Genomic DNA, 11,713 nt, shown 5'->3' on the forward strand with positions numbered 1-11,713 from the left:
GACCGCACTATACGACAACCGAACGATCCGATACTTCACAACAGTGTGCGACAATATTAGGTAAACCGCACTTGAACGACAGCGATGCGACACTCTGCAGTAAATTATGTCAATCATTCGTTCGGATGCTATTATAGTATCGGATGAAACGGATGCTATTATAGTATCTTTGATATGCGAGGAAGAAGAACAATCGAGAAAACCCAAAAGATTATGGCTACATGCTATTTTAAAATCACGATATGAAGAAGGAGAATAATTGTCGCAAGGCAACCTCCCACTCAACGACACCTTGCGTCAAAGTTGGTCGAAAAGTCAACTTTGACGTAAGGTGTCGTTCTACATCATGAGACTGTCGCGCAGTGCGATATGCTCATACAATATTTGGTCGCGTACTGTTGTGAAGTATCGGATCGTTCAGTTGTCGTATAGTGCGGTCAGACCTTGACAGTCGGTTCAGTTTGAGTTGGCGCGTCTTATCAGTATTGAATGTAGTGTGACAACATGGGGTGCACCTCACGGGATCGAATGTGAAATGCACGAAAAACCAAATATCGGAAGGCAAAGATGGGTTTGGTGCATCCGCTCTAAAATCGCTAGACAAACGAACGACAGATTAACAGAACGGCAGCTTTAAACGTAATTCTCGTTTTCTCGAATGATAGATTGCACATCAGATGACGAGTATTCGGAACTTATCGAATCTTGCCTTATTAAACTCGCCTGAAAGATCCAACTCAATTTTAATAATTATCATTTTAATAATTGCATCTGTGCAAATCGAAAGGTTACCCGTCATCTGATGTGCAATCTATCATTCGAGAAGACGAGAATTGCATTTAAAGCAGCCGTCCGTTAATCTGTCGTTCAATTTGTCTGGCGATTTTAGAGCGGATGCACCGCATCCTAAACGGTACATACTCACTTAATTTGCGCGAGCAGGATACAACAGGAACAAGAGGAACAGGCTTTTCCTCCCGTATTAATGTGCGCGCGCAGAATACGGGAGGAAAAGCCTGTTCCTCTTGTTCCTGTTGTATCCTGCTCGCGCAAATTAAGTGAGTATGTACCGTTTACCATGCACCCTTTTTTTGATCTTTCGACTTAAAATCTTTCGATCTTTGCCTTCCGATATTTGCGTTTTCTGGCGTTTCACATTCGGGCCCGTGACGGAGGCCCAGATATATCACATTACCCACATGTTAAGCATGCTACGTTTATTGCTTAAAATTCAATTTTGCTCTTTTCAATAGACAATCAAATCAAATAGTGTGCAATATATAAAAGTCGAAATTGAAAAGTAAAAAACGAGTTGTTGAAGTAATGGGTGTAAAATGGAGTGTTAGAGCTTCGGCATCCAATCTCGCGGTGGCCACTGGCCGGTGTTTAGTGTCGGCGGGGGCTGCAGAATCCGCAATAATGAACTTCCTGCAGCGTAGTGAGTCACTTCCGGGTGCTGCGCCCCTCTTTACCCCACACACCCTTCATTGTCTGACGCTTTCTTTCCTTTCAGAGGGTCACAACGAAGACAAGGCGGCCGCAGTTCCGGATCAGCTCGCCTCCTCGCAAAATGTGTAAGCCTTCTTGGCCCTAATTTAATATATCATCTCTCCTTCATTCTCCATTTTCACTCATATGAATTTGTATCGGTATTACAATTACAATTCTAAAAGTACTTGGCATCATAACCTATTTGTTCTACATATTTTATTTTAATTTCGAACACTAATATTTCGTCGAATTGCGCAATATCTCAATAGTCTCCCTAAACTCGAACCAAAAGAAGAAACACAGAACATCAACGATTTGTATGGAACAGTATAGAAGATAAGAATTATTATTTTATTGGATCACTCGAAATAGTTGCTTTGGTTGTATATATATGTATTTCTTTAATATTTAAGCTACGTGAATAGATTCACGTCTCTAAATTTGGAAATGAGCTTTAAATTTTTTAGCAATAGAAACGTTCTCATATTAAGTCTTTGTATTGTGATACATATGTACATACATTTTTGCAAAGGCGTAAGTTGTAAATAATGTGATTTGAAATTGCTTATCATGCTGACATCATATATAATTTATAATCTGTGAAGAATTTAGGGGACTGGATACCCCATTTTTAAATTTTGTTTTAATAAACATATTTGTTGGCTTTTATTGCAAATTTAATAAAAGTACATATAAGATATTTTGTTTAGTTATTTTATAAGAAAACAACAAATTTTCCATTAGATCAAATGAAAAAAAATGTTATTAAATCAAGATGTTGAAATGGTTATTATTTTTATTAATAAATATTGTGAACTTGAACAATATAATATATGTATGTACATATGTAACTTTATATTTAAAACACTTCTTCGATAAATTTTTAGTGCGAGGTCAATAATGTTTCAATTTTAAAACTAAGCTATCTACTCTAAATGTTTAAAGAGTTATTAGTCAATTATGTGTTGGTCGTCTTTGAAGGTGTTTCCCAAATCCAAAGGAAATAAAAATATAAAGAATTGTCATATAATTTTCTAAAAATCCCAAGTAAAATTATAGAATATAACTGAAATAAAATGCACAATTTATTGAATATTTAGTTTACGTAGAAACAATGTACCTACATATTATATGTAGAATGTAGTGATAAATGTGTTATAATAATAATGAAAATGTCATGTTAAATAATATACATACCTATGAAGCTGTGTCTTTTAAATATTTCAATTTTATAGAACTTTCACTGGAAACGATGGTTACTGTGAAGAAGTGGTAACTGCACACAATGTGGTAATAAATTCCAATGCCGGTGAGCACGATCACGGCAGTTCAAAAGTCAAATTCAAAAACATAGTAGACTACAATTGGGAGCAGCGAATGTATACTGGACAATTGTTGGCCGTTCATCTCGAAGGAAAATTCTTGGCGTATAGTCTTACAGGTTGGTTGTACACTCGGCCGTACTCTAATTTAGTCGGTGTATTTAATTATTATATTTACCGATGTTTGAATGCAGTTCCTAGTCAACCAAATTCAGGGAAAGCGAACGGGGTAGTTCGAGTTGCCCATCAATCAACGGAAAAGCGTGCTTTGTTAAAGGGAATGCGTGGCCAGGTGCACGATTTGTCGTTTGCTTATATAGCATCTCAAACTTTGTTGGGTTGTGTCGATGAAGAGGGCAATTTATTCATTTTCAACATTGAACTGAACGATGAAAATATAACGTAAGCTTTCTACATATATGTGTTTTATTAGGTATATACTCTGATTTACTTTATATATGAGTGTTGTGTTTGTTTTAGACATTCATTAATATTAAACATTTGTCTTCAATCTCATTCGGGAGTCGATCATCGTGTTATATGGTGTACTTATATACCTGACGAAGATGATAGTGATTCAGATGCTGAGGACGATATTGCAAAACTTTTACTTACAACACAAGGAAGCAAAGGTATACCCGATACATATGCACTTTGTTATTTTACTAGATGTTTGGTTCATTGTTGTTTTGTTTGTTTGCAGCTTATATATTCAACATAGGATTTTTATCTTCAAGATTTGGTGTTGAAGCTCTTTCGTTGACGAATTTAAATGAAAATTATCATTGCATAGAAGATCATTCTCAAGCAATTGTCGATGCAGCTTTTTCTCCAGATGGGACATCCCTTGCAACCGCGTCTGTAGACGGATATGTTATGTTTTTCCAAGTAAATACATTGGATACATATAATATTTGTCTGAATAAAAATTTCGTCATTGTAAAGTTTGTTATAATTTTAGGGTTACAGCAATTCCGATACAACACGATGTGTTTATAAATGGGTACCTCATGATGGTAAACCATTGTCGTCTCTATTTTTCTTAGACAATCATAAGAGTACAGAGTTAGTATTTTATATTATATAATATATTAATGTTTAAAAGTGAGTTTGAATACATTTTTTGTGTTATAATTTTTGTATTTTCAGACAATTTTGGAAGTTTGTGGTTACAGGGGCTGAAAATAATTCGGTACTCAAAATTTGGTCGTGTCAGTCTTGGGATTGTTTACAAACTATAAAATTCTCTCCTGGGCCAAAATATTCTTCAATTGCACTTAAGGCAGGGCTTGATCAAAGTGCTAAATATTTACTTTTGTCTGACATACACAGGAGAGTTTTGTTTATTCTGCATTTTGATAACAGTTGTGATGATAATAGTGTTTATTGTAAAAAAATATCAGAATTTTATCTTCCCTATCCTATATTGAGTTTTGGAATTATAGATGCTAGTAAGTGCACATATGTATAAGCTATTCTTTAGTGATATATTATAATAAGTAGTCATTAATTTATATTAAATCATTAAAGGTTTACAAGTTTTGAAATGTGCATCTAGTTGTTCTGATATTTATGATCAGTCAACGATTTATCACTCTCCGAGTGACTCTCCAGATGATTTGAAACAAACGGAAAATGAGGTATTTTAGACTTTTATTGTAACTTAAATTTATTTAAAATGATAATTGCTATTTTTCTTTGCAGGTGTCGAATCAAGAAATATTGACAAACGGTTGTGACGATGTCGAAAACAGTTTTAATGCAAATGCGGTAGTGAGACTTTATTTGATTCAGCCAAATCGATTGCAAGAAGGACACGTCACTTTTGTTCCATTTAATTCCGAGCCAAATAATCATCTGGATAAGACGCAAAATTCACTTGATGCTACGTTAGAATATAAAGACAGTGCGTCTTTCAATATATATATTTTTTATTTTTGAAGCTTACTGTTGGTATTTTTTTAATAATTTTTAATTTTTCTATTTTATAGCCTTAACTAGTGTCGTTCAAGATGATACATCAATTCTTATGACTTCTCAAAGTAAGTCTTTCACTGAAAAAGAAGACAATAGTGTCCCCAGTGACGTGCAGCAGCCTTTAAACACCGTACTGGTTCAGCAGAGTCAGCAGTTGAAAAATCTTTTAATGCGTCCTCAAGTAATAATTTGTAGATATTATGTGTGTATTCGAAATCCGTGTTTAGTTATATGGATAATTCTTTATTTTAGATGGCATCTAGCGGATATTCAAAACCGTCAACCTCTCCACTTCCATCTGGAAATATGTCCAATATTTCGTTTGTACCTTTAATTCCACTCTTACAGTCTACCGTTCCCGTTGCTCCGACATCTATTCAACCACCATTAAATCTAATGACTCCTGATGCTTTTAGGTCAGTGCAATTTGATTATTGTTTAAAAATCCATCAATACACATTGAATCTATTCAAGTTTAATTATTGAATTTAGTTCTGCCAAACGTGATGAAGAAGATCCCCCCATATCAGAATCACCAGATGTCACGAGAATACCACCTGCTCCTATACTTGACAGTGACATGCAATTAATTAACAATCAGTTGATTGATCAACCACCACTTGCCAATGCTGAATCTTTGAATTCATTGTCTAGCAACTCTAGAGGTTTTTATTGAATTTGTCATTTACCAATGTGTTGATGACTTATTTAATTATTATACTAATTATAAACTATTTCAGTTTTTGCAAACAATCAACCGCAAAATGCTTCGTGTGATGGTAAGTTTGCCTCAGGGGGATCTAGTCCAAGTAGAGAGGTTCAAGAGATACTTTCAGTTAAAGGATCAGATTGCTTTTATGAGGATGAATTTGATGAAGATTTAAATACTCAATCACCTCAAAATGAACGACAAATGTCATCCGCCAGCAACACGTCTAGTCAAAATAAATCTAAGCAGAATCTTCAGGATGGATTTCAAGTGTTTAATTCGTCTAACGACGTTATGTATGTTCCATCGAGAGTTGATCACATCTTGAACTCATCGAAACTTCCCAGTGGCGGTGGTTAGTATTATAATTCATGAAATATATTTTGTAATTGCAAATGATTCAATTATTAAATATTAATTTTTCTTTTATTTAGGTAATGCTGATTCATCATGCACTGTCTGGCCCAGTATAAATTTAGCAAAACTTAATGAAGCTAACCAACGTAAATCCAACGATAACGGTGATAAACCTAGTAATCATAATATGAATCTATCGAAAATAATTGATTTGACAGAAGATGATGATAATAAAAGTGCATCGCATGAAAAACAAGATAGGAATATAAAAGGTTCTTTTAGTCCCGCTCAAAATTCCGATGTAAAATCGGTTTTATCCAAGTTAGATAGAGTAATGGGTAAGTTTTTTTTCCATTAGTAATTACTGTTGACATTCTGTATAAATGATGGTAATTGGATTATTACACACATTGCGATCGCCCAAAAGACAATTTTTACCATGAAAATCGCGAATACAGAATATTTGGCACTCGAGTTCTGGTTAGTATGATAGTTATCGTTAGTATGATGGACTTTTCGGCTGCCAGATGTTCTGTTATAGAGATTTTAGTAACTTTTGGGTGTGCGCTTTGTGGGCAATAATCACCGAACCATAAATGATATGCTATATTATATTGTGTAAAATTGTTTTCAGGTTTAATAATGGAACAACATAAGGAAATATCAGTTTTAAGAGGTGAAGTGTCCACTTTGCGAAGGATTCAACAGAGTAGCATTAACGGTGCCGCAAATGATGATAATACGAATTCAGTTTCAAAAATCATAGAGCAGTCCATGTTAAGGAATCAGGTTCAATTGAAGCAATTGGTGGATGCGGCTATTGCTAATAGGTCACTAATATACATAACGATTGCTTGGAATTATTAAATTTACACAAAATGCTTATGTATTTATTTATATATATATATTTTGTAGAGTGGAAACGGATAGAGCCAATCGCGAGGCATTGTTGTCGGGAATATCACAAGTTATGGGTGTTCAAATGTCTGAAAAGTTAAATGCAGCTGTAGCTCATGAGGCGTGCAATACGCTCGGACCACGCTTGGAGCGTATCCTCGAACCACTGGCTCGCTCTCTACAAATTGAATTGGCTAGAAAGCTTACGGCTACCGACCATCTACTCACAGAAAATATACAGAAATTAGTGAATAACAAGGTTTATATTTTTATTTTGTATAAGTTATGTACATATCGATTTGAATGTTTTGGGTCTAATTATGAGTTTCTGTGTTTAGAGTGTTATGGATAATCTATGCACTAGTATAGCGCATTCTGTTACTACTGCTACCCGAGAAGCCTTCAAAGAAACCATACAAACGTCTCTGCTGCCTCATATGGAGAAAGCTCAATCTCAAATGTTTAAACAATTGAATCAATCTTTCAGTGCTGGTACTAAAGAATGTAAGTTCTTTAGTTGAATCAACATAGTGAATAATAATATGTATTGTCTGTTAAATGTAATACTATTGAATATTTCAGATTTGCTGGCGTTTGATAACTGCACCAAGCGTAGTTTGGAAATGAATAATGTGGTTGATGATACTGCGATGAAATCGAAGTCAATTACCACACAGCTCCAATCTGTATTAGAGCAGCAAAGCAAAAATCATATTCTCAATTCACAAACACAACAGGCTATTAAACAATTAAATAATTTAACTAAAGAATTACAAACGGTTATATCGAGCAGCCTGCATGGGTTAGTATTTTTATTATATTTTGTTTATTGATTAGATTAAGGCTGTCTGTAGGGCTACATTAAGAAAAAATTCGGGTGTGACCAACCCATGACTTTATCTATGTATTTGAGGAATATAAGAAGGTTACAAAACAAAATTCTATGATGACTATGATAGCGATACAAATTGAGCGCAAATGTATGGAAACTTGCACAAAACAAAAGTTCTACTTCCGGTTGTCAGATTTTGTTCTAATTTTTTTTATTACTAAAAATCATTATCAGTATTATACTCATTAAATATCAAGAAAATAAAAATTATTTTAAAGATCAAAATAAAATAATGATATATTGTTTTAAAAAAAAATACTACTTCCGGTTTACAAATTCTGACCAAAACCCTACCAGCTCTAAGTTAGTACATAAAGGATAGAAATATAAATTTTCAGCTTAATACGTTCAGGGGTGCGGACAGAGTAGTGGGCACAACATTTTTGACCTTTCTACGAGGAAAAAAATCCCACTTCCGGTTCATTAAATTAAGTAATTTTTTTTTATTTTCATCAAATTGTTACAAGAATTATACTTGAATTTTTTTGTGACGAACACACATGTTTAAGGGGTCGAAAAAAATAGTGGAAGAAAAATCGAACAAGAGTAAACTGCCACTTCTGGTTGACAGATACTTACTAAATTTTATATATAAGTTGGTATTAAACTTAAACTTTTAGATATGAAATTTCAGTTCAATAAACCAAAAGGTTTCTGAGAAAAACATAAAAAACCTTGATTCTCTAGAGTAAAAGTACTACTTCCGGTTCAGATAGAAATATTTAAAAAATATATGGTTATCAAAATTATTATTTCTATCATATTTAAAAAAAATTCAGTCTGATTCAGTTAATGGTTTGGGAGATAATTGAATTCAAAAACTTAAAAAAAAGAGGACACCTATAAGGGGAGGTACCATTTCCGGTCAACTTAAAAATTTGAAAAAAAATTACGACGTGTCGATAAGAATTTCATTAACCGATACTCAGTTTCAGTTCGATAGGACTAACGGTGTTAAAAGTATCCCCAAAATACACACACACACACATTTTTTCTAGATCATGAAAACGTGATCAGTGATCGATTCTGAGTTCGAATCAGTCAAAATCTCGAGTTCGAATTTTCGCATGATCACAAAACTTCATCTATTGTTACTACGTACATAGATAAAGTAAAAAGTCTTATCCTAAAAAAGACGAATCAACCTAACGGTTGCGGTTTGGACAGCCAACGTTTAGATTGTGTATATTTTAAACGCAAACATTAATTATTCAATTCAAATTTAACCAGTGCATTGGAACATCAACTTACTCCAATAAAAGAATGTATCCGCGAACAAATAACTACAGGAATGGCAGCCCAAGCTGCTCAATTGGAAGATTGTGTACTATCAGCAGTCAGATCGGGAACCCAAACTCCCGCTCCGAGCGTTGTGGATGCGCAAGTTAGTACTATTTGTATATATATTTTACGAAAATAGTAGTTTTCTCTAATGTTCTGTTGTTTTGTATGTATTTCAGGCTCAACAGCATCACGTAGACCATTTGTTGCATTCTGGGCAAATGAATTCAGCCTTTCAGTATGCACTTAGTGCGTCGGATTTAAAGCTAGTAGTTTACGCTTGTGCCATTGCTGATCCACGGAAAGTTTTCTGTCAACCGTGTCCATTGCAACCGAATGTTTTATTATCATTAATACAGCAATTGAGTGCTGATATGACTAGTGACACTCAATTGAAGTGCAGGTAATTTTAATTGCATTCTTATAAAAATGTATGGATGTATGTATGTACTTTATATGATGTGTATATTCTATATTTCAGTTATCTGGGAGAAGCTGTGATGTACTTAGATAGTGAAAATCCGCTGACAAAAGAGCACATGCCAATAGTGTTGAAAGAACTTCAAAGACAACTCAGTACTTTCCTCACTCACAACCCTACTAATCAATCGGCTCGTCCGTTGAGGCTTCTTCTACTCGCAACAGAATCATTGTTAAAATCTTAGTCATGTTAAGTAATTGTCCTGTTTTTTTTTTGTATTCCCAAATTATTTTTGAAGTATTATCAGTTAATTTATTAGTATTATCATGTGATTTTCATTTTCATTTGTGACTTTGATCCTATCTTGGTAACAATTCGAGTTTTTCATTAACTGTTTACTATTTTGGAAAATGTGTAAAATTTCTATTTCTCGTACTATTAATGGTGCTATTTACAATTTTTGAAAAGGATGTATGTAATTTTTTCTGTATGTATCTTGTTTTACAAGATACATTTTGATTTTGAAAGCATTTTTAATTTATGTTGAAATTAAAACTAAATACAGTGGATTGAAAAAAATTACACTGCGACAATATTAACAAACAAAAAATGCAGAAAAATCTAGTAATTTTAAAAATTAGAAAGTTGATGGCTATTACAATAAAAAATGTTACTATGTTATAATAAATACCATAAATAGTTATACACCTATTACCATTATACGGGAAATTATATTATGTATGTGTGTCATAGCATTTGCGGATAATTATGTTTATTACACATTCCAAAACCATTATAAGAAGACATAATAAAAACTGTTTCATATAGTATTTTTTTTATTATTTAAGTATTAAGATTCAATGAATAAGGTAGGTTATTTGTTTACAGAAATAGCTTGCTTCACATGTGCAGGTAATTTCACTCGAACTCGTTTCTTAATTTTTCCTTCAGATTTTGGGATTGGCTGCTTTTGGCTTCCTTTTGATTTTTTTTTCTTTTTTAAACATGACAAAGGATTAGGACCACCTTTCTTCTTCTTTTTCTTCCGTCTTTCCCCTGTTTCCGTTGTGGGCAATCCGCATTTTTCTTTAAGTGTTTTTAAAACTGCATTTTGAGATTCAGTGATAGTACAACTTTCTTTTTTCGACTCAGCCAAAGCTTGTGATACATCTGAAGGTTTTTCTAGAGTGGGTGCTTTTTTATGTAAATAAATAAGCGGCACGCCCGGAATTTCTCTCAAAGCATCTTGCAAAGATCTGTCTTGTGTGGCTACGCAATAGTGGTGACTATTATTTTTTCCTATCATTGACAATAAACATTCAGAACCAGTAACGGGAGTTTTGTGATTGCATTGGTGGATACCAAACTGTTTAAGAATAGTGAGAGCTCCGAAGGTCTTCTTAGCAATAGTTTCAGTTTCTATTATGATGCATTTTGTAGTCAGTAATTTAACTTCGGATGCGAAATATTTAGGAAGTTGGTCTTTAATGTTAATTTGTTCCTGAAAAGTAAAAAAATAGATAAATTGCAATTTTCGTAGATTCATCCAATTGTTATTTATGAAAATGAAAACTATTTAAAGTAATACGCTATCAATCATATTTAAATCAATTTACATAAGTTAGTTATTTTGAGTATAAGTTTGTTCGGCTAAAAAGTTGGGTGCCACATCTTGCCACTTTTGAGTTTGCTCTTTTAAAGTGAGATGTGAATCGGCACTGTCTGCCTCTGGGTCTGGTAATTCATCGATGGGCACTAAGACGTCATCGTGAGGAAGTTCATCTTCTCGCCACGCGTCATCTACAGCATCGATCAATCGTCCGTTACGAATAGGAATACTATCCATTTCTGTAATATAAAAGCGTCTCGTAACAAAGACCGCATCAAGATTGTATCAATGTAGTTGCGAGACAATCGTCGGTGCAGTCATATGTCAGGAGCACGCTTAAAAGGTTAAGATTCTCAAACTTCTAACCTGTCTAGCTGCGAAACAAAAAGTACCGTCGACAAGAATTTGATAAGGTTGGTGAAACTTGAAGTAGTTTGTGTAAAACCCGATGAATCTTTGAACCTTTTTATAGCGTGCGATTTTCATTTTGAATGCGTTTTATAAATGTCAACTAACCACTGACAGCACCGTCTGGTAACAAGCAAAACGACTCAGCGAGGTTAGCGGCCGAAATACAATGAACTATGACCATGTTCCAATTAAAAAAAATCCTATAAAAATAATTAATACCTATTACTGATATGGTTCGGTGATTACTTGTCAAATTAATAACCGATAATAATTTTCGATTCTACAATTATAGAAAGAACTCGTATGTCTGTATCAATGTGCGAAGTTCATGTCTAGTCGATAATAA

The 11,713-nt window shown here is 33.8% G+C and overlaps 3 protein-coding genes across 5 annotated transcripts; 1 reads left to right on the forward strand and 2 right to left on the reverse strand.

Annotated features, from left to right (window-relative positions):
• Positions 1-1,239: 1,239 nt before the first annotated feature.
• Ge-1 (Enhancer of mRNA-decapping protein 4 homolog Ge-1) lies at positions 1,240-10,176 on the forward strand. 2 transcript variants are annotated; one of them, XM_077429730.1, is made up of 22 exons: positions 1,240-1,438; positions 1,514-1,574; positions 2,727-2,932; positions 3,008-3,215; positions 3,294-3,445; positions 3,517-3,701; positions 3,775-3,878; positions 3,963-4,264; positions 4,344-4,453; positions 4,518-4,719; positions 4,805-4,971; positions 5,043-5,206; positions 5,283-5,455; positions 5,531-5,854; positions 5,934-6,194; positions 6,491-6,686; positions 6,772-7,012; positions 7,092-7,257; positions 7,336-7,555; positions 8,876-9,029; positions 9,106-9,329; positions 9,408-10,176. In XM_077429730.1, exons 1-22 carry the CDS (start codon positions 1,324-1,326, stop codon positions 9,589-9,591), a joined length of 4,119 nt encoding a protein of 1,372 aa, XP_077285856.1. In that variant the 5' UTR covers positions 1,240-1,323; the 3' UTR covers positions 9,592-10,176. The 2 variants fall into 2 exon arrangements, with proteins under 2 accessions (XP_077285856.1, XP_077285857.1); XM_077429731.1 differs by having other exon boundaries at positions 1,349-1,438; positions 5,531-5,851.
• Positions 10,061-11,515, reverse strand: LOC143911026 (rRNA-processing protein UTP23 homolog). Its single transcript, XM_077429732.1, has 2 exons — positions 11,323-11,515; positions 10,061-10,848 (listed from the first exon to the last, which is right to left on the reverse strand). Exons 1-2 carry the CDS (start codon positions 11,440-11,442, stop codon positions 10,222-10,224), a joined length of 747 nt encoding a protein of 248 aa, XP_077285858.1. The 5' UTR covers positions 11,443-11,515; the 3' UTR covers positions 10,061-10,221.
• On the reverse strand, positions 10,159-11,540 carry LOC143911027 (anaphase-promoting complex subunit 13). Of its 2 annotated transcripts, XM_077429733.1 has the most exons (3): positions 11,473-11,540; positions 10,964-11,195; positions 10,159-10,848 (listed from the first exon to the last, which is right to left on the reverse strand). In XM_077429733.1, exon 2 carries the CDS (start codon positions 11,191-11,193, stop codon positions 10,969-10,971), a length of 225 nt encoding a protein of 74 aa, XP_077285859.1. In that variant the 5' UTR covers positions 11,194-11,195; positions 11,473-11,540; the 3' UTR covers positions 10,159-10,848; positions 10,964-10,968. The 2 variants fall into 2 exon arrangements, with proteins under 2 accessions (XP_077285859.1, XP_077285860.1); XM_077429734.1 differs by lacking the exon at positions 10,159-10,848 and having other exon boundaries at positions 10,960-11,195; positions 11,473-11,529.
• Positions 11,541-11,713: the final 173 nt, after the last annotated feature.

The sequence above is a fragment of the Arctopsyche grandis genome, chromosome 4, assembly GCF_051622035.1.
Source record: "Arctopsyche grandis isolate Sample6627 chromosome 4, ASM5162203v2, whole genome shotgun sequence".
Lineage (NCBI taxonomy): Eukaryota > Metazoa > Arthropoda > Insecta > Trichoptera > Hydropsychidae > Arctopsyche > Arctopsyche grandis.

Excerpts from the sequence above, each read along its gene's own strand:
- Ge-1 (XM_077429730.1), top strand. The coding sequence starts at position 1,324 with ATGGGTGTAAAATGGAGTGTTAGAGCTTCGGCATCCAATCTCGCGGTG. Across the intron at positions 1,575-2,726 it reads CTCGCCTCCTCGCAAAATGT|AACTTTCACTGGAAACGATG; the intron begins GTAAGCCTTCTT and ends TCAATTTTATAG. Across the intron at positions 3,446-3,516 it reads TACAACACAAGGAAGCAAAG|CTTATATATTCAACATAGGA; the intron begins GTATACCCGATA and ends GTTTGTTTGCAG.
- LOC143911027 (XM_077429733.1), bottom strand. The coding sequence starts at position 11,193 with ATGGATAGTATTCCTATTCGTAACGGACGATTGATCGATGCTGTAGAT.
- LOC143911026 (XM_077429732.1), bottom strand. The coding sequence starts at position 11,442 with ATGAAAATCGCACGCTATAAAAAGGTTCAAAGATTCATCGGGTTTTAC. Across the intron at positions 10,849-11,322 it reads TTTGTTTCGCAGCTAGACAG|GAACAAATTAACATTAAAGA; the intron begins GTTAGAAGTTTG and ends TTTACTTTTCAG.